The sequence below is a fragment of the Phalangium opilio genome, unplaced genomic scaffold (genome assembly GCF_054372755.1).
Source record: "Phalangium opilio isolate 3A_F unplaced genomic scaffold, DU_Popi_V2 ptg000045l_1, whole genome shotgun sequence".
NCBI classification, from domain to species: Eukaryota; Metazoa; Arthropoda; class Arachnida; order Opiliones; family Phalangiidae; genus Phalangium; species Phalangium opilio.
Window position 1 is genome coordinate 2,225,030 of NW_028324168.1, and position 16,967 is coordinate 2,241,996.

Genomic DNA, 16,967 nt, shown 5'->3' on the forward strand with positions numbered 1-16,967 from the left:
TATTATAATATAAATATTAAAAAAAAAATAAAATATTAAAAATATATATATGAACTGTTAGCGAGATTGGAGGTTCAAAAAAATATGTTTAATCCTATTAACGTTGAATATTAGGCGAATTATTAAATAAAAAAAAATTCAAATAATATTAAAAATTGGTTCCCCCCACCCCCGGTAATTGTTATAAATTAATTATATATTAAATAATAAGTAATTCTCCTTAAAATTCACGTTGGAATTAAATTTATTTTTTGCGCTTCAATCGCTAGAGTTGCAAAACTAAAACAAAAAATGGTGGGAGACACGCGGTTTAGATTAAAAAAAAAATTAATCAGGTCACAATTTAAGAATTTTTTATATAATTTTATTTTATTTTTGGTGCGTATTAATATATTCAGAATTATTCTATGAACTTTATAGAATTTCATAGAATATTTTTGTATTTATTTATGTGCCTAAATTGATCCCCTATAAACTAAACTTAAACTACAACTATGCAAAAGATAAATCACCCACTAAAAAATAATGATCTCTTAATTAATTAATTAATTAATAGTTAATTTGCATTTAATTAAACGACTAAACGCTTAACGAAAAAAAAATAAAATCTGGCCACTCTTTTGGGTTTAACGTAAAATAAAGCCCTAATAGTTAGCCCATATTAAGCTCTTTTAAGCCACGCCCCCTCTTTTTTCCCCCCAGACACTTATTGATTGTTAAAATTCTTTTGAGCGTACAATACAAAGAAACAAAAAAACAAAAAATAAACCAACCAAAATTTGACCTAATTGATAGAAAAACACCGCCAGATAAAGACGAAGATAAGGGAGTTATATATATATATAAACATTTAAGAAAAAAAATCTTTAAAAAACAAGAAAAAAAAGCCTCATTTCATGTACTTTAAAAAAGAAAAAAAAAAACAACAAAATACATCTGTAAAATGAACGAAAAAAATTAATAAAAAAAAAGACAAAAAATAAATTTGTACGGGAAAGATGAGCCTATCATCATTGAGCCCTTTCAATATAGTTCCTTACAAACTTGGAATGCTTACACTGCTATTCCGTTTTTTCTAAGATTGTATTTGACTATATACCTACAATTGTATAATGTATTGAAATTACTTATGAAAATATGTATTTCTAGTTATAACAATTTTGGAATAGGTTATCATATAAGGGTTCTTTGGCTAATTAGTTCCGAAGCTCTATAGAATTTTCATCTAAAACTATACAGGGTGTTTCTGATAAGTCTGCCATAAATTAAGGGGGATGTTCTTTGGGAAATCAATTTTGAGTCGAAAATGTAACTTCTATCTCCATTTTGATTGCCCCCTTAGGGACACTGTTTTCGAGTTATGATTGTAAGGAGTATTTTACGGATGACCCCTTAAATTTAATTAAGAAACTGATTTCAAGACAATGATTTCGAATTTAATCAAGGGGCCATCCCTAAAACACTCTTGTAAATCATAACTGGAAAACAGAGAAACAAAATGGAGATGGAAGTTGCAATTTCGACTTAAAATCGTGCACCCAAAGAACATCCCCCTTCAGACTTATCAGAGCGTCTTGGTTTTAGATGCGAATTGTACATTCTTATGCAATGCAGTCAATTGAAGGTGCTACTCAAAACGACATGCTAGCTAATTAGCTTATCCACTCTGTACGTAGTATATCACTTTCGAATAATTTCAAGTACTTTACCGGTCTATAACATCAAGTACGCTTATCACTTCACCGTATTATAACTCCAACCTTGATTTTGATTGACTTCTCGTATAAGCAGCAAAATTATCAAAGATAAAACCTTATTTTTAGTTGGGTTACATATCTTCAAAACTTAATATTAACTATTGTATTATCAAGGTCCTGTAATGGACTTTGATTCAACAACGCCTAATCTCTAAGACTAAAAGATAATGTTGCGAAATTTAGGTTATTACAGCTAACGAGAAAAGAATTTTAACAGCTAGCATCCGTGGTAAGCTTAATGAGTATTTTTTTTACTTAATTAGGTACGTTTTTACTAATTAATTAAAAATTTTAGTAGCTTAAAAATGACTAGATTCATGGGTATAGACTTTATCCCCAAGGATGTCCCGTTACAAAGACGTTTGCAAGTACTTATGGTCGGTTTATACCTTAATTTCTTTCTCTTCACGGGTCCCTTAGCCGTTGTTGCCCTATTATACGTATTGTTCTTCACTTCCTACTACAAATACGCTATTTTCTACCTAATTTGGTACCTTTACGACTATAAAACGCACGAGAAAGGCGGACGACCTTTGAGATTCGCGCGCCATTTTTATCTTTGGAACTATGTCAGGGATTATTTCCCAGTAAAACTAGTGAAAACGTGCGATTTAGACCCCAAAGAAAATTATATCTTCGGATACCATCCCCATGGTTTCGCTGCCATTGGAGGGGTTGTGTCTTTCTGTACATCAGTTTGCGGATTCGACCGCAAGTTTCCTGGAATTGTCCCTAGATTTTTAGGCTTAGCAGGATGGTTTAGATTGCCAATTACCCGCGAAGTTTTACTAAGTATTGGTGAGTTGATGTTGCCCAATTGTGTACCAGGCTTTTATGGGCTAATTGTCCCCGCTTAATTAGGGGGATGTTCGGTTACCAAGACCAGTATCAATAGAATACTTCGAGAGGAAGGCCCTGGGAGTTCCGTGGTCTTACCAATTGGTGGTGCCGCCGAGGTAATGGAAGCCCATCCCGGTGTGGTCAGGTTAAAGTTGAAGGAACGAAAGGGATTCGTGCGAAGAGCCATCATAGCCGGGTAAATTAGGAAAACCAGGAAAATCAAAAGACACGTCACTTGAGGTTATAAGTAACCTGACCTTACCTTTCGCTTAGCGCTTGCTTGGTACCCGTTTTCGGTTTTGGCGAAAACGATGTATACAATCAAGTTAGTAATCCCGAGGGTTCTGTACTACGGTATCTTCAAACCATGGCCAAAAAAATCTTGGGTTTCTATCCGGTTTTGTGTTACGGACGTGGTATGCTTCAATATAACTTTGGTCTTATTCCATTTAGAAAACCAATTACAGTCGTTGGTACGTAAATCCGAATTAAAAAAAATATCTTTTATATAAATGGGTACTTTGTTATCGCGTAGTTGGAAAACCAATTCCGGTTGAACAATGGCCTAACCCGAGTGAAAAGGACGTTGACAAAATACACGATATTTACTTGACAGAGTTGAGGAAACTCTTCGACGCTCACAAAGCTCGTTACGATATGCCCCGAGTTCAAATGGAATTCACGTAAATTTTAAAGACAAAAGTGTTATCGAAATGAAGGTGCATTAAGGTGAATTCGAAAATTTATTGCCAAAAAAAATTATTTAAAACCACGTCTTGGGAAAACATTGCCAAATTACAATAACCATGAACTTCTTCATCAATGAATGAATGAATGAATTCATGATATAACATAATTACGACAGCTGCATTTTTTGCCATATTCAGTTAATTTTAATTACCAATTCATTATTATTTTAAATAATATGTAACTATTCGTTAATCCGGTGATTTTCTTTAAATTGTAAAAAAAAAATATTTTATTGTTCTAGACAGTATATAAAAATACATACAATTTATCGAAATATTTAATTCTTTAATAGCTTTGTACAGTACGCCTGTATTTTTATTTTATAATCAAAGTTTCGTTCTCGTACCCATATTTGGCTTTATGTTCTTCAAACAACTCAATCAAAGAGTTACAATACTTTTCGTGAATTTCATTAACGTATTCGTCAGTGGGATTCGTAACTTTATCCAAGTAAATTGGTTTACCAACTGATAGAAAAGCAAAATTAATTTGTGTTAACTTAAAATACGCTTTGCTTAATTAACTTTAGGAACTTACCGACTGTATAGATGGGTTTTCTGTAAGGTAAGTACCCGAAACTGTACTGGAAAACTCCTCGACCTTTGAGTATGGGTAAAGACACCCCCATTTTTTTCGTCAGCCAATTTTGTACGTATCTCAACCACGAACCCTCAGGATTGTTAACTTGTTCGTAAAGATCGTTTTCGCCAAACGAATAAACGGGTACCAATGAAGCGCTGTAGGTTTATAGTTAAGCCTAATTATTGTCAAGCCTATTTATTTAAAGCCTTATTCTTCATACCCGTGTTTCAAAGCCAATCGAACAAAACCTTTCCTTCGCTTTATGGTTAAAACGCATTTCTTGGGATGGGCGTCCAGTGCCTCGGCCGCACCACCTATCACGAGGACCGCGGCGTTACCGGCTCCTTCTTGACTTATCAAGTACTCGATACCCTCTTTAGTAGAGGCGCAAGTACCGTGAGCTAGAACGAAATCTCGGTGAAACGGGAACAAAAACTGTCCTTCCAAAGCGATCAACCTTGAAGTTAGGCCCGGAAATTTTTGACTGAAACCGTTAGCTTCGGTCGAAAAATTGCAGAAAGCTCCGGCGCACATGATACCATGAGGATGGTATCCAAAGATGTAATTACGTTTCGGTGCTAATTCGGCTGTCTTTATTAAATGTATTGGGAAATAATCCCTGAACCATCTGTATGGAACGAATCACAAACTAAGTAAGTAGGCGATTCTTCCAAGGTCATGATGACCAAAGTACTTACTTCCAAAGAATGGAACGTCTTGCAAAGTTCAGCATACGTCCGCCTCTGTTGCATATATCTCTATCAGTCCAAAACCACGTTAAGTAAATAACGGGGATGTAATGCAAATACGTGGTGAAAAAGAATAAATATATGCAGATGAAAATGCCGCCGAAGGCGAAAAACAGGAAAGTTGAGGCGTATGCCATGACTGCGAAAGTTTGCAATCTCCTTGCAAATGGTATTTTCATTGGGGCGAACTCTACGCCCATAACTTTGCTTCTAAATAAATGAAAAGATATTAATTACTTTAATTTTTAAAGTAATTAATAATTATCCTACCCCGTATTATTTTCCGTGTCAGAATCCATTTTGAAAAGGTACAGAAAGAGAAATAGAAAGAATCTGTACAATTTGTGTAATTGTATTTGCTGAGATACTGATAAAATCAAGGACCCTCAAAACCCTGCTTAGATAAGATACCTGTCGGCTTATTTATATATAGACGCTGATAACCTGTTCCTATAATTCTCAGACAATTTATTACAAATCAACACTTGAAAAGATATTTAATTTAGAAATCAAATTTTATTCGATTATTATTTATACAGAAAGAACAAATTAACTTTAATACTGAACAAAACAAAAATGCTTAAAAAAATTTAAGAATTTAAAAGTATTTTGATATTCCTGGGGAATTAATTACTTAATGACCAGTGTCTGTTCTTCCATGCCGTATTTAGCTTTGTGTTTGTCAAATAACTCCGTCAAGGACTTGAGGTATCGTTCGTGGATTTGGCTGACCAAATCTTCGCTAGGGTTAGTAACTTTGTCCAAGTAAATGGGTTCTCCAACTGTTTATAAGATAATTTTCAAGGTCGAATTTAATCATTAATTCAAGGAGTTTGAGGACAAGTTACTTACCAACGGTATAGATAGGTTTTCGAAATGGTAAATAGCCAAAATTGTACTGAAAGATTCCACGACCCCGAATTAGGGGTAGGGACACACCCATTTTCTTGGTTAAAATGTCCTGAATCCGACGTAACCAGGACCCAACTGGGTTGTCAACTTGATTGAAGATATCATTCTCCCCAAAAGAATATACTGGCACCAATGATGCTCTAAGGTTAAAGGTTAAATAGAGTTAGGGAAAGGGTTAACCCACTGTCTTCGAGGTTTCTTACTTACCCATTTTTCAGAGCGAGTCTAACAAAACCCTTCCGTTTCTTCAAGGTCAAAACAGACTTCTTTGGATGGGCTTCTAAGGCTTCAGCCGCTCCTCCAATCACTAGTACCACCGCGTTACTGACGTTCTTCTCGTTCAACAAGTACTCTATGCTCTCTTTGGACGCGGCGCAAAAACCGAGGGCCAAATTATGGTCTCTGTGGAACGGGAACATAAACTGACCTTGAAGCGTAATAACACGTGATGTCAAACCAGGAAAGGTTTCGTTGAAACCAGTGGCATCCGTGGAAAAATTACACAAAGCGCCCGCGGCCATGATACCGTGAGGATGGTACCCGAAGATGTAATGGCGATTTGTAGGCAATTCCGCCGTTTTTATCAGTTTGATAGGGAAGTAGTCCCTGAACCATCTGTAAGTAAAACCATCGTAAATACTTTTAGTTACTGTTCCATAATGCCTTTAAGAAATAGTCAATTTACGTCCAAATCCTCCACGTCCTTGTCCATCTGAACATACGACCACCTCGGTTACATACGTCCTTATCCGTGAAAAACCAGGTTAGATATATGACGGGAATGTAATGCAAATATGTGGTGAAGAAAAACATATAAAGGCATAGAACAAGTCCAAACAGCCAGAAAAATAGAAAAGATGTTGAGACGTATAAGGCACCCAAAGTTTGAAGTCGCCTTTGAATCGGAATCTTTAACGGAGCGAATTCTAAACCCAGTAGTTTAGTTCTGAAAAAAAGAATCTCTTCTTCAAAAATTACGTACTTAATTACTTTAAAATATGTAGAATTAATTACCCTGCATTGCCATTTTGGGTGGCCATTTTCTTGCCTTATTTACTTGGAAGAAGGAGTTCTACTCTAGATAGAAAACGTTTCAAACAAACTTTGACCCTTGTGATTTGTTGAATATCATAAAATTCAAGCTGAAGTTTTCGAACGTTTAGACGTGAATGACTAGATAAGACTGTCAGTCGCGATATTTATAAAGTTCTTGATAAGGATTATTTCAGTTTTTTCCCAACTTAAAGAAAGATTAAAAAAAAAAAAAACCCCAAACTGTTTCGATAGTCTTGAAATTATATAATTCATAAAAAACAATATAGAACTGTGTATAAATTTTTCAAGCCCAACTTTATTAATAATAGACTTCAAACAACTACAGTTAATTTACTAAAATTTGCAATTAAACGATTTAAAACATTAAATTTCCAAGACGTTCCTCTTTACACGATGGTTAAAGTTTGATCAGCGGCGCCATAAGCCGCCTTATTTTCATTGAACAGTGTCGTTAGGTCTTGCATATATTGGGAGTGCACTTGATTTATCAATTCCTGACTCGGTTGAGGATTCTTTTCCAAATGTATGGGTTTTCCAACTGAAAATAAAATCACGCCTTTAAATTTAAGAAGTTTGAAGATTAGGCTTAGCGTTAGTTTATCTTACCAACTGTGGTTATCGGGCGACGGTATGGTATATACGTGAGAAATGGGAAGATACCCCGACCATAGAAGAGTGGAGGTGACACGTGAAGTCGAGTGGCGGCAATCAACCATTCTTGAAATGCGCGTAACTTTGAACCCCGTTCATTGGCCACTTGATTGTAAACGTCATTCTCTCCGAAAGAATACACCGGTACCAAAGATGATCTGTACTCGTGTCAAAGGTCAAATTGAGATTAAAAAAACTTTCGCGTTTAACTTACCCAGTTCTCAGAGCCATCGCGACAAAACCCTTCCTGTCCTTTAAAAGTATGGTAGCCGCGTTTGGCCGAGCGTCTAAGGCCTCCTTCCCGCCACCAATAACGATGACCACCGCGTTACGCACCCCTTCTTCGTTCAACAAGTAGGCGATACTTTCGCGGGCCGCTGAGATGTTACCCATAGCCAAGGTATTTTCACGGTGAAACGGAAACAAGAAATGCATCGTCAGCGTTACCAAGCGAGAAGTCAATCCCGGGAACAGTTCGCGGAATCCCGTTGCATCTGTAGCAAAATTGCAAAAGGCCCCGACGGACATGATACCATGGGGGTGATACCCGAAGATATAATGACGATCTGCTGGCAAATCCGCTGTTTTGACCAGTTTCACGGGGAAGTAGTCTCTTAACCATCTGTATTTAAAATCATACTTGTATGACATTGAAAGAACCAAGAGTTATTACGTCATTTCACCTCCAACAGGCCCATTTCCTAACGGACGGGTTCAGACGCCCTCCTCGGGTCTGTACCCCAAAGTCATAGAGATACCATAAGGCATACGTAATCGCGATCACATTCAGAACAGGAACGTAAAGGAGAAATATAAACAGGAGAAGGCAGAATGGTCCGTTGAGCAGAAAAGTTGTCGCGTAATACCAAGCCGCGAAAGTTTCCCTACACAGTAACTTCAACTTATGCAGCAGCCGAGAAATAACCGTTGACAGGTCCCTGAAATTAATATCGGATATATTAAATAATACTGCTAAGAATAACGTTAAAAGTAATATCCTGAAAAATTACAAGACTTGATGGACATCCACGTTAACATCCATGTTGATCAAAAGGCGTAACGAAATTAATAATTAAAATTATGTGAGGAATGCAAGCAATCAACGTCCTTATTTATACGCGGACCAATAATTAAAAAACAAGGTTATTTCTTTAAACATATTTTAATCAGTTAAAAAAAATTTAAAATACTGTATGACTCGATTTAGTACTCTTTGGCATTTAAACTACATTATTTTTTTTATAGTAAAATTTATGTTATGACTAAAGTTTTGTCTTCGTGACCATATTTGGCTTTATGTTCATCAAAAAGTTTCGTTAGGGCTTTCAAATATTGCTGGTGAACATCGTTGACTTGTTCTTCACTGGGTTGTTCGACTTTGTCCAAATATATTGGAGAACCAACTGCAAATTGAATAGGGTTAACGCGGTTGTTACGTCGCGTGTTCCAGGGTAGACTTACCAACTGTGAAGATTGGTTTTCTAAATGGTAATGGTCCGACGGTGTATTGAAACACCCCTCTTCCTCGTACCAGAGGTAATGATACTCCCATGAGTTTTGTTAAACGGTTTTGAATGTAACGTAACCAAGAACCGGAAGGGTTTGGCGCCCATGGAACGAACAAATCATTTTCTCCGAATGAAAAAACGGGAACCAAGGAAGCGCTGTTGACCGGAAGTGAAACGTAAAGTTCCCATAAATTTAGTACTTAGTGATACTTCGGTATCAACTTACCCGTGTTTTAAAGCCAATCTCACAAATCCCTTCCTCCGTTTGATGGTCAAAGTTGTATTTTTAGGACTGGCGTCTAAGGCCTCAGCAGCACCCCCAATTACAATCGTAACGGCATTACCGACTCCTTCTTGGCTCAAAACGTATTCGATACTTTCCCTAGTTGCCGCTATCAGACCCAATGAAAGAGCGAAGTCTCTGTGAAAAGGTACTTTAAAATTTCCTTCCAAGGTCACCACTTTGGAGGCGAGTCCCGGGAACTTTTTACTGAAATCGTTGGCCTCGGTTGCGAAGTTGCAAATTGCTCCCGTGGCCATGATACCATGAGGATGGTATCCGAATACGTAGTTACGTTTCGGATCTAAATCGGCCGTTTTAATTAAATGAATCGGGAAATAATCCCTGAACCATCTGCGCGAGGGTTTAGATTACACTTTGACCCCGTTTTTATAAGGTCATTTAAGGTCACTTACCTCCAAATGAAGAGTCGTCGAAACCATCCAATAGGTCTCCCACCTCGGTTGTATATATTCTTGTCGGTTAAAAACCACGTGAAATATATGACTGGAAGATACTGCAAATATGTGGTGAAAGCTAACAAATAAACGCTCAACAGTATTCCAGATACTCCTAGAAAGGTCAAAACTGAAGTGAAAAATAACACGGCGAAAGTTTGTAGCCTCCTTTTAATTGGAATCTTCACTGGAGCGAATTCGATACCCAAGAAACTGGATCTGTAATACGCCCAAAAATTAGGGGTAGTTATTTTCTATAAAGTAAGTTTTAAATCGTACCCCGTAGGCTCAGAATCCAAGTCCATTTTGAAATAAGTTTCAAGTAAAGTGACTAATGCGGTTTTTGCGAAACCCTCTAAGTGAGTAACGCGATTTTTCCAGATAGTTTAGGGTGTTGTTCACAGAGTAAAAATGTAATATCAAACTTTTATAGAGTCCTTAAAGCCGTCCGTCAATGATAAGATTTCCTTTGTAATCTGACATACGCAATAAGCGGGGATGGGAACTTGATAACATTTCTTTGATGGTAGAGACCTCCAAAAATTATATTATAAGTGTAGTTTAGCTATTTATTTATTTTCCCATTTTTTCCCCTCATAATAAGCTTAAATACTATAATTATAGTATTAATTTAGTTTATTGTTCTTACGGTGTAGTACTACTCCGGAATTTGTAGAAGTACCTTCCTGTATTACTACTACACAGCATTTTGTTTTTGCACGTTTCCCGGGGGCGAGTATTAAAATTTTCTCTTTTTGAGGTCGTTACATTGACGAGATGATCCTGTACTTTAGTTTATTCAGCTTTTGGTAATATCTTTTACGATTTTGACAGTCAAGGAAGGGATTTGAAATAAATGTACTTGTAAAACCGGCTTTTGAAGTTCCCGGGCAAGTAATGTTTTTAATCTAAAGCCTGATTGGCTGCGGGAGTCAAGGTCGTGGAACTGAGTCGTCTGCTTATAAATATGTCTACACCGTCGCACCGGTGATCGTTTTGTTTATAACTAGGAAGTTTTTCTGTATTTAAGATTTATCATTTATATATTGTAAGAAATAATGAAGATTAGTGCTAATTTGACGCGTCATTTATTGGCTGGGAAAAATATTGGAACTTTATCATCGAAGTACGCTAGTTATGTAAATCGTAAACCAAGGCTTAGAGACGTTGCAACTTGGTCTCATTTAGCAAATGCCTTCAACTCAAAGCCAAGTACTTGGGAGGATTTCCAAGTTACATTTTCAAGAAGCAACGTTGTGTGTTGATTTAATTAATCCTTGACATTGTGGAGTATTGTAAGTATTAATTTTATTTTCTAACCAGGGACTATTTGGTCGCCAAGAGCTAGTCAACCCTGAGGGTTTCTACCTTATGAGAGAGAATGCTGTTATAAAAACTGATCAGTTAATCAATGAAGCTACAAATGGGGGTAAATGTAATAGAAAAATGGTCGAAATCTTTGACGATCTATCAGATACCCTATGTCAAGTAGCTGATTTAGCAGAATTCGTGAGAATAGGACATCCAAACAAACGTTACGCACAGTTTGCTGAAGATGCTTGTTTAGACATAAACAGTTTAGTTGAGAAGTATGATAATGTTTTATATGTTTGCCACTCATCTTAAGGATTAATTAACCCTCTTCATAGATTAAATACTAATCGTGAGCTTTTTGAAGCTCTTCAACAAGTAGTTAAGAATGGGGATAAAATCTCAACAGATGATATTGATAAACATGTTGCAGAGTTGTTTCTATTTGATTTTGAGCAATGTGGAATTCATTTAGATGAAACTAGGGTAAATTAAATGAATAGCCCTGATTTTATATATATAAAAAAAGACAAAGTTTAACCCTAAACACTTATTTTAACAGAGAAACACTGTAGTATCTCTAAATGAATACATTCTAAGATTAGGTAGTTTTTTTGTCAATGGCTCTATGCAACCCAGAAGTGTCCCAAGATCAGATATTCCATCTCATTTATCTCACCAAATTCTTGGTGGAGGTGACACTATAACTTTATCTGGATTAGTCTCTGATTCTCATGATGAATCTGTAAGCTCGTTAATTTGCAAAACATGGTTTTACTCGGATTTGATATAAAAAAAATCTAATTCCAGCTAAGAGAATTAGCGTATAGGGTATTCCTCTACCCTGACAAACACCAAGAATCAATTTTAGATCAATTATTACATTGTCGTAATGATTTAGCAAAGTTATGTGGGTTTGAAACTTACGCTCATCGTGCTGTAAAAGGAAGTTTAGCTGGAAATCCTGAAGCTGTTAAGGATTTTTTGAACCACTTATCTGAGCAATTAAAACCCAGAGCTAAGAAAAATTATGATCAGATGCTGGCTATGAAAAAACAAACAAATTCTAATGCTAAAGTAAAGATAAAAGTATTTGAAAAATCATGTTTTAAAGGTCTTCTTCGGACCCTTAGACACATGGCCCCGCGGATTTCCATTCCCTCTTCATAGACGATCTTCCTCAACACTTTGCCCCACCGATTTCCTCTGACCCCTAAGTAGTTCCCTCCTTGTTAATATCCCCTTCTTTCACTCCCTCCCTCTGGTTAGGTAGGGGGGCTCGGAAATCCGCGGGGCCATGTGTCTAAGGGTCCGAAGGAGCCCTTTAATTTGAACTAAGTTAAATTTCTTAAAGGAATTATACCCTTGGGATGTACCTTATTACACTGCCCTTGCCAAACAACAAGCGTTTAACATTAGAAGCACTGATTATTGCCCTTATTTTTCTCTTGGTGCTTGTATGGAAGGGTTAAATTTTATCTTCCAATCATTATATGACGTAACATTAGAAGTAGAACCTTTAAAACACTCTGAAGTTTGGCATAAAGATGTTATTAAACTTGTAAGTCTTCATTATTTTAATCAAAACTATAAGTTAGTTAGTTTAATTAATTAATATTCTGGGGTGTTTTTAATTAAACAGAGGGTTCAGGATGAATCTGGTGTTTTAGGTTACATTTATTGTGACTTTTATGAACGTCCTGATAAACCAGCTCAAGAATGTCACTTCACAATAAGAGGGGGAAGACAAATAGACAATGGATATCAAGTATAAACTGTTTTAAATCCAGGGTTCATACAAACCTGGAATACAGGGAAAACCTGGAAAAATCAGGAAAATAAATAGTTGACAAAAACCTCAGGGAACAATCAGGGAAATTTGCGTCAAACAGGGGCCGAGTAATTAAGCAAAATGTTCGTGAACATTCCCCCTCCATAGGATTAATATTACACTATACTTTGGAGGCTCATAACTCTGGTTATATTAGAGATACGGGGATGTCCTTTGACTATGTTATAGTCATATTTGCTCCCCCCCTCCTTCGTTAACATTTGCTCCATAGGATACTCCATATGGGGGGAAAAACCTGGAAAACTCATGGAAGTATATGGGGAAAAACCTCCCATAAATCTCAGGGAAATTTGTTGTCCAAAAGTTGTATGAACCCTGAAATCTATCCAATCCATCTATACTTCTAAGATAATTAAATTAATTTCTAATTTAAACAGACACCAATTGTGACTATACTTTTAAATCTTCCTTCTCCAAAAACAAACTGTCCTTCTTTGTTAACTCCTCCAATGGTTGATAACCTTTTCCATGAAATGGGACACGCTATGCACTCAATGTTAGCAAGAACAAAATACCAACATGTCACTGGTACCAGATGCTCTACTGACTTAGCTGAAGTTCCCTCAGTACTTATGGAATATTTTGCTTCAGATTATCGAGTAAATTAGGTTTCCTGGTTTCTCTTGATATTGTCAATGAGATAGATAGAGTTCCAATTTAAATCGGCTTACCGCGATACACATTATTTTTATCAAGCAAGTTTATCAAAACATGACAGCGCCACCTGTGAGCCTCTAGCGGAACTAATTACAACTTTTACTCGCTTAGTTTCAATCAGAAACATCGTTATGATTTTTATTTCATCTATTTATTAGATTAAAAAAGGAATAGAGTTTTTATTATTTAACTCGCTTATTTTATTTAACACGTTTAAAAAACTATTTTGACAGCAGACGGTAAAATAAAAAAGTTCTTCAAGTGATTAATAGGTGGCGCCACCCGTATTTGATAATGATTCTTGCTCCACAAAAAGTGTATCGCGAATCATCGATCTCGAGATCCCACGTTGTGACTCTAGGTTTATATATATATTCTATCTCATTGGATATTATAGAATCAGAAATAATTTAATAAAATTAATAATAATATTATTATTAGGTTGTTTCCAGATTTGCTAGGCATTTTAAAACGGGGGAACCAATTCCGGAACATCTTCTAAACAACTTAGGATCATCTAAACAATTTTTTTCTCCTAGTGAAACTCAATTGCAAGTTTTTTACGCAGCTTTGGATCAAAGTTTTCATGGAAAATATAATTTTGGTCAAAATAATACAGAGGTTTTAGCCAATGTTCAGAATAATTTCTATGGGGTTCCTTATGTAGATAATACTGTAAGTTTAGTTTATTAACTTTTGATTGTAAATTAGGTTTAATATAATTGGTGTTATTGTTAATTAGGTTTAATATAATTGGTGTTATTTATTTTTATAGGCCTGGCATCTAAGATTTAGTCACTTAGTTGGATATGGAGCAAAATATTATTCTTATTTAGTGTCTAGAAGTGTGGCTTCGTGGATTTGGCATAAGTATTTTGCCCAGGATCCTTTTTGTAAGCAAGCGGGATTAAGATACCGGCAGAAAATTCTGCAACATGGAGGGTCAAAACCTCCTAAATATTTAGTCGAAGGTTGGAGTTAATTCAAATTAATTAATTTAATTTAGGTTATTATTAAGTTAAATTAAATATCTTTGTTTAGATTTTCTAGATCAAGAAGTGACACCTGATTCATTGGCAAAAGCTTTATTGTTAGATATTGATAGAATTAAATAGTTTAGTGTAAAATTATGTTTGGAAATAAAATATTTAATTTAATTTTCATTGTTTTTTTCATGGAGCAAGGCTCATTTTCGATTTTGAATAAAAACTGAACTGAATTGAACCTAATAGACTCTTTTCTAAATGTTTGTCTGCTACTCTGCTAGTAAATCATTCTTCTTTGGGTTTTTTGTGCCGGTTTGCTAAATTCGAAAAAAGAATCTTAATTTAATTAATTTACAGTTAAAATAGCTTTAAAACTTAATTTTCATTTTAAAATTTATTTATTTGGAGTTTAAAAATAGTCAAACCATGTCTGTTCGTCTTCTAAGCCTAAGAATAATAAGTAAATGTCTTCAAAGAAATATGGCGACCAAGGCTTACCAATTTAAAAACATTCAACCTTTCAACTTGGCTTATCGAAATTGTCAAAATACGATAATTTCAAACTTAACTTTGCGAAAAATTAGCACCACATCAGAAAATAAGGCTGAAGACGAAGAAGAAGGTGAAAAAACTGATGAGGAAACTTCAATTAAACCTAAAGAATACACTCAAGAGGAGATACAAGCTGTATTTGACGGTAATGTTGTTAGAGATGTCCCTAAGAAAGGTACGCAAGCTCGTACCGTTCCAGTCGAAACTAGCGTCAAATATTTAGAAAGCGAGGCCTATACCGAGACCTATGGCGAAGACCCAGTATGGAAACAATATCGCAGAAACCATAAAGGTGGAAGACCTCGGATTTTAACTAGAAAAACATGCATTAGGAAGGGACAGATCTCAACTGGTAACCCTTGCCCCATTTGCCGAGATGATTTCTTACTGGTCGATTACAGGAATGTAAAACTCCTGAATCAGTTCATCTCAGAGTTTTCTGGACAGGTTATAAGCTTTTCCAAAACTGGAATTTGCATGAACCAACACAAGAATATATTAACAGCCATTCACAAGGCTAAAGACCATGGCTTGATTAAATACGATGTTCCATTTAGAAAGTACAATTACGAAGATTATTACCCGGAATTAAAAGAACCCAAATTCAAAAAATCCGCGAGTTAAGATATAGAAATTAATTAAATTCTAATCATGTATCACTAGAAAATAAATTCTTTATTAAATCATTATAGTATTACATTAAAGAAAATGGTTTAATTTAATTTAATTTTTGGGATTAATTTTTTCAATCAAATCAACAATATTTTGGGCTTGAAGTAACAAAGGCCTATCAATCATTTCACCTTTGAAAGTGAAAGCGCCTTTGCCATCTTTTTGGTGTTCTTTAAACAACCCAATTAGTTCTTTAGCCCATTGGACCTTTTCCATTGGTGGTAAGAAAGATTCGTGAACAATTGGGACTTGACTGGGATGAATAACTTGTTTTCCAGTAAATCCCATCTTGGCTCCTTCAATACATTGATTTCTTAAACCTTCTTGGTTTTTATAATCAATAAAAACCATATCGATAGCTTGTAAACGAAAGGCTTTGGCCGTTGTTATTACTAGTTGCCTTGCCATTAATATTTCCGTTGCTTCAGGGGTTTTTGTGGCCCCAATATCAGCTATAAAATCATCAGCCCCAAAAACAATTCCATCAAGGTTAAACAATGATTTACTTCCTAGTTCCATAAAACTTTTACAGATTTCCGTTAGGTTTAACAAAGATAAGGCACTTTCCATATAAATAATTAGATTAATTTTAATTTGGTTTTTTTGGGGTCTGGAGTGTAAAACTTTATCTAGTAGGTTAGATATGTAATCTACCTCCTCTAAGGTGTTTACTTTAGGGACAAAAATAGTAGAGGGTAGCTTAGCAGCCCCAAGAACTTCGGGAATATCATCAGTAATCAAGCCACTGCTGACAGAATTAACCCTAACAGCGCATTCAGAGTTGTTGAAGTTGATTGCCCCTGCATCCAACATTTTACGGATGTTTTTTCTGGCTGCTTCTTTCCGATTTAAAGCTACACCATCTTCACATTCTAAGACAGCGCAATCAACACCAGTTGATGGGATTTTCATTAGTTTTCGGTCATCATCACCAGGAACATACATGACAGCTCTTCTGGGAATAAATTCTTTGTTTTTAATTGCTGATATTGAAAATCTACGGATTCCCGAAGATAAGTGTTTGTTTAAAAGTTTAAGCAACATTTTCGCCGTCTTCAGTTTCGATTTTTTCGGAAAATGGTTTCCACTTCCCAGTTTTCAACTTCCTGGACCCTGGTTCTTAAGTATTTTGGCCGGCATCAGGGAAAAAAATATAACTGAAACTGAACTGAACCGAATCGTTTCGTAATAGAGGCAGAAACTGACGACTAGTTTTACAAAAATATATAAGACCATAATATTTGCCGAATAGGTTTAAAAAAAATACTATTACATGTCACAATTTTTATGTTAGTATAAAATTTTAACAAAGATGGTTTGTCAATTAATTATTATTCAATATACCGACATTATGTGAGTTAGCGGGTGCCAGCAGACAGCAGCACTACCCGCGT

The 16,967-nt window shown here is 35.6% G+C and overlaps 8 protein-coding genes across 9 annotated transcripts; 3 read left to right on the top strand and 5 right to left on the bottom strand.

Annotated features, from left to right (window-relative positions):
- Positions 1–1,147: 1,147 nt before the first annotated feature.
- On the top strand, positions 1,148–6,446 carry LOC149676673 (2-acylglycerol O-acyltransferase 2-A-like). Of its 2 annotated transcripts, XM_089837738.1 has the most exons (5): positions 1,148–1,986; positions 2,053–2,555; positions 2,619–2,793; positions 2,871–3,070; positions 3,133–6,446. In XM_089837738.1, the coding sequence occupies exons 2-5, from the start codon at positions 2,063–2,065 to the stop codon at positions 3,282–3,284; spliced, it is 1,020 nt and encodes a 339-aa protein (XP_089693864.1). In that variant the 5' UTR covers positions 1,148–1,986; positions 2,053–2,062; the 3' UTR covers positions 3,285–6,446. The 2 variants fall into 2 exon arrangements, with proteins under 2 accessions (XP_089693864.1, XP_089693863.1); XM_089837737.1 differs by having other exon boundaries at positions 1,148–2,555.
- LOC149676674 (2-acylglycerol O-acyltransferase 1-like) lies at positions 3,663–4,878 on the bottom strand. Its single transcript, XM_089837739.1, has 4 exons — positions 4,628–4,878; positions 4,150–4,557; positions 3,885–4,084; positions 3,663–3,814 (listed from the first exon to the last, which is right to left on the bottom strand). Exons 1-4 carry the CDS (start codon positions 4,876–4,878, stop codon positions 3,663–3,665), a joined length of 1,011 nt encoding a protein of 336 aa, XP_089693865.1.
- LOC149676675 (2-acylglycerol O-acyltransferase 2-A-like) lies at positions 5,175–6,744 on the bottom strand. Its single transcript, XM_089837736.1, has 5 exons — positions 6,605–6,744; positions 6,276–6,536; positions 5,798–6,205; positions 5,531–5,730; positions 5,175–5,460 (listed from the first exon to the last, which is right to left on the bottom strand). The coding sequence occupies exons 1-5, from the start codon at positions 6,628–6,630 to the stop codon at positions 5,309–5,311; spliced, it is 1,047 nt and encodes a 348-aa protein (XP_089693862.1). The 5' UTR covers positions 6,631–6,744; the 3' UTR covers positions 5,175–5,308.
- LOC149676676 (2-acylglycerol O-acyltransferase 2-A-like) lies at positions 6,605–8,300 on the bottom strand (the record flags this gene model as incomplete). Its single annotated transcript, XM_089838546.1, has 4 exons — positions 6,605–7,184; positions 7,253–7,455; positions 7,512–7,919; positions 7,981–8,300. Coding segments are annotated over 4 exons (1,083 nt in total), but the record flags the coding sequence as incomplete, so codon positions are not given.
- Positions 8,301–8,440: 140 nt separating this feature from the next.
- Positions 8,441–9,980, bottom strand: LOC149676677 (2-acylglycerol O-acyltransferase 2-like). The gene is made up of 5 exons (XM_089837735.1): positions 9,823–9,980; positions 9,502–9,762; positions 9,032–9,439; positions 8,759–8,961; positions 8,441–8,700 (listed from the first exon to the last, which is right to left on the bottom strand). Exons 1-5 carry the CDS (start codon positions 9,846–9,848, stop codon positions 8,549–8,551), a joined length of 1,050 nt encoding a protein of 349 aa, XP_089693861.1. The 5' UTR covers positions 9,849–9,980; the 3' UTR covers positions 8,441–8,548.
- Positions 9,981–10,101: 121 nt separating this feature from the next.
- Positions 10,102–14,520, top strand: LOC149676678 (mitochondrial intermediate peptidase). The gene is made up of 12 exons (XM_089837731.1): positions 10,102–10,303; positions 10,378–10,799; positions 10,867–11,132; positions 11,193–11,340; positions 11,417–11,599; positions 11,665–11,931; positions 12,209–12,415; positions 12,497–12,622; positions 13,084–13,305; positions 13,805–14,038; positions 14,139–14,334; positions 14,405–14,520. The coding sequence occupies exons 2-12, from the start codon at positions 10,602–10,604 to the stop codon at positions 14,476–14,478; spliced, it is 2,121 nt and encodes a 706-aa protein (XP_089693857.1). The 5' UTR covers positions 10,102–10,303; positions 10,378–10,601; the 3' UTR covers positions 14,479–14,520.
- A 102-nt stretch (positions 14,521–14,622) lies between these two features.
- mRpS18B (mitochondrial ribosomal protein S18B) lies at positions 14,623–15,610 on the top strand. Its single transcript, XM_089837742.1, has one exon. It carries the CDS (start codon positions 14,776–14,778, stop codon positions 15,523–15,525), a length of 750 nt encoding a protein of 249 aa, XP_089693868.1. The 5' UTR covers positions 14,623–14,775; the 3' UTR covers positions 15,526–15,610.
- Positions 15,556–16,940, bottom strand: LOC149676680 (citramalyl-CoA lyase, mitochondrial-like). The gene has a single exon (XM_089837740.1). The coding sequence runs from the start codon at positions 16,615–16,617 to the stop codon at positions 15,625–15,627; it is 993 nt and encodes a 330-aa protein (XP_089693866.1). The 5' UTR covers positions 16,618–16,940; the 3' UTR covers positions 15,556–15,624.
- Between the last annotated feature and the right edge of the window lie 27 nt (positions 16,941–16,967).

Coding starts and splice junctions, on each gene's coding strand:
- LOC149676673 (XM_089837737.1), top strand. CDS start 2,063: ATGACTAGATTCATGGGTATAGACTTTATCCCCAAGGATGTCCCGTTA. Junction 2,556..2,618: donor CGAAGTTTTACTAAGTATTG/GTGAGTTGATGT, acceptor CCGCTTAATTAG/GGGGATGTTCGGTTACCAAG. Junction 3,071..3,132: donor AAAACCAATTACAGTCGTTG/GTACGTAAATCC, acceptor GTTATCGCGTAG/TTGGAAAACCAATTCCGGTT.
- LOC149676674 (XM_089837739.1), bottom strand. CDS start 4,878: ATGGGCGTAGAGTTCGCCCCAATGAAAATACCATTTGCAAGGAGATTG. Junction 4,558..4,627: donor AGACGTTCCATTCTTTGGAA/GTAAGTACTTTG, acceptor CGTTCCATACAG/ATGGTTCAGGGATTATTTCC. Junction 4,085..4,149: donor CGATTGGCTTTGAAACACGG/GTATGAAGAATA, acceptor ATAAACCTACAG/CGCTTCATTGGTACCCGTTT.
- LOC149676675 (XM_089837736.1), bottom strand. CDS start 6,630: ATGGCCACCCAAAATGGCAATGCAGG. Junction 6,537..6,604: donor ACCCAAAATGGCAATGCAGG/GTAATTAATTCT, acceptor TCTTTTTTTCAG/AACTAAACTACTGGGTTTAG. Junction 5,731..5,797: donor AGACTCGCTCTGAAAAATGG/GTAAGTAAGAAA, acceptor CTTTAACCTTAG/AGCATCATTGGTGCCAGTAT.
- LOC149676677 (XM_089837735.1), bottom strand. CDS start 9,848: ATGGACTTGGATTCTGAGCCTACGGG. Junction 9,440..9,501: donor CGACGACTCTTCATTTGGAG/GTAAGTGACCTT, acceptor ACCCTCGCGCAG/ATGGTTCAGGGATTATTTCC. Junction 8,962..9,031: donor AGATTGGCTTTAAAACACGG/GTAAGTTGATAC, acceptor TCCGGTCAACAG/CGCTTCCTTGGTTCCCGTTT.
- LOC149676678 (XM_089837731.1), top strand. CDS start 10,602: ATGAAGATTAGTGCTAATTTGACGCGTCATTTATTGGCTGGGAAAAAT. Junction 11,600..11,664: donor CTGATTCTCATGATGAATCT/GTAAGCTCGTTA, acceptor ATCTAATTCCAG/CTAAGAGAATTAGCGTATAG. Junction 14,039..14,138: donor TTCCTTATGTAGATAATACT/GTAAGTTTAGTT, acceptor TTATTTTTATAG/GCCTGGCATCTAAGATTTAG.
- mRpS18B (XM_089837742.1), top strand. CDS start 14,776: ATGTCTGTTCGTCTTCTAAGCCTAAGAATAATAAGTAAATGTCTTCAA.
- LOC149676680 (XM_089837740.1), bottom strand. CDS start 16,617: ATGTTGCTTAAACTTTTAAACAAACACTTATCTTCGGGAATCCGTAGA.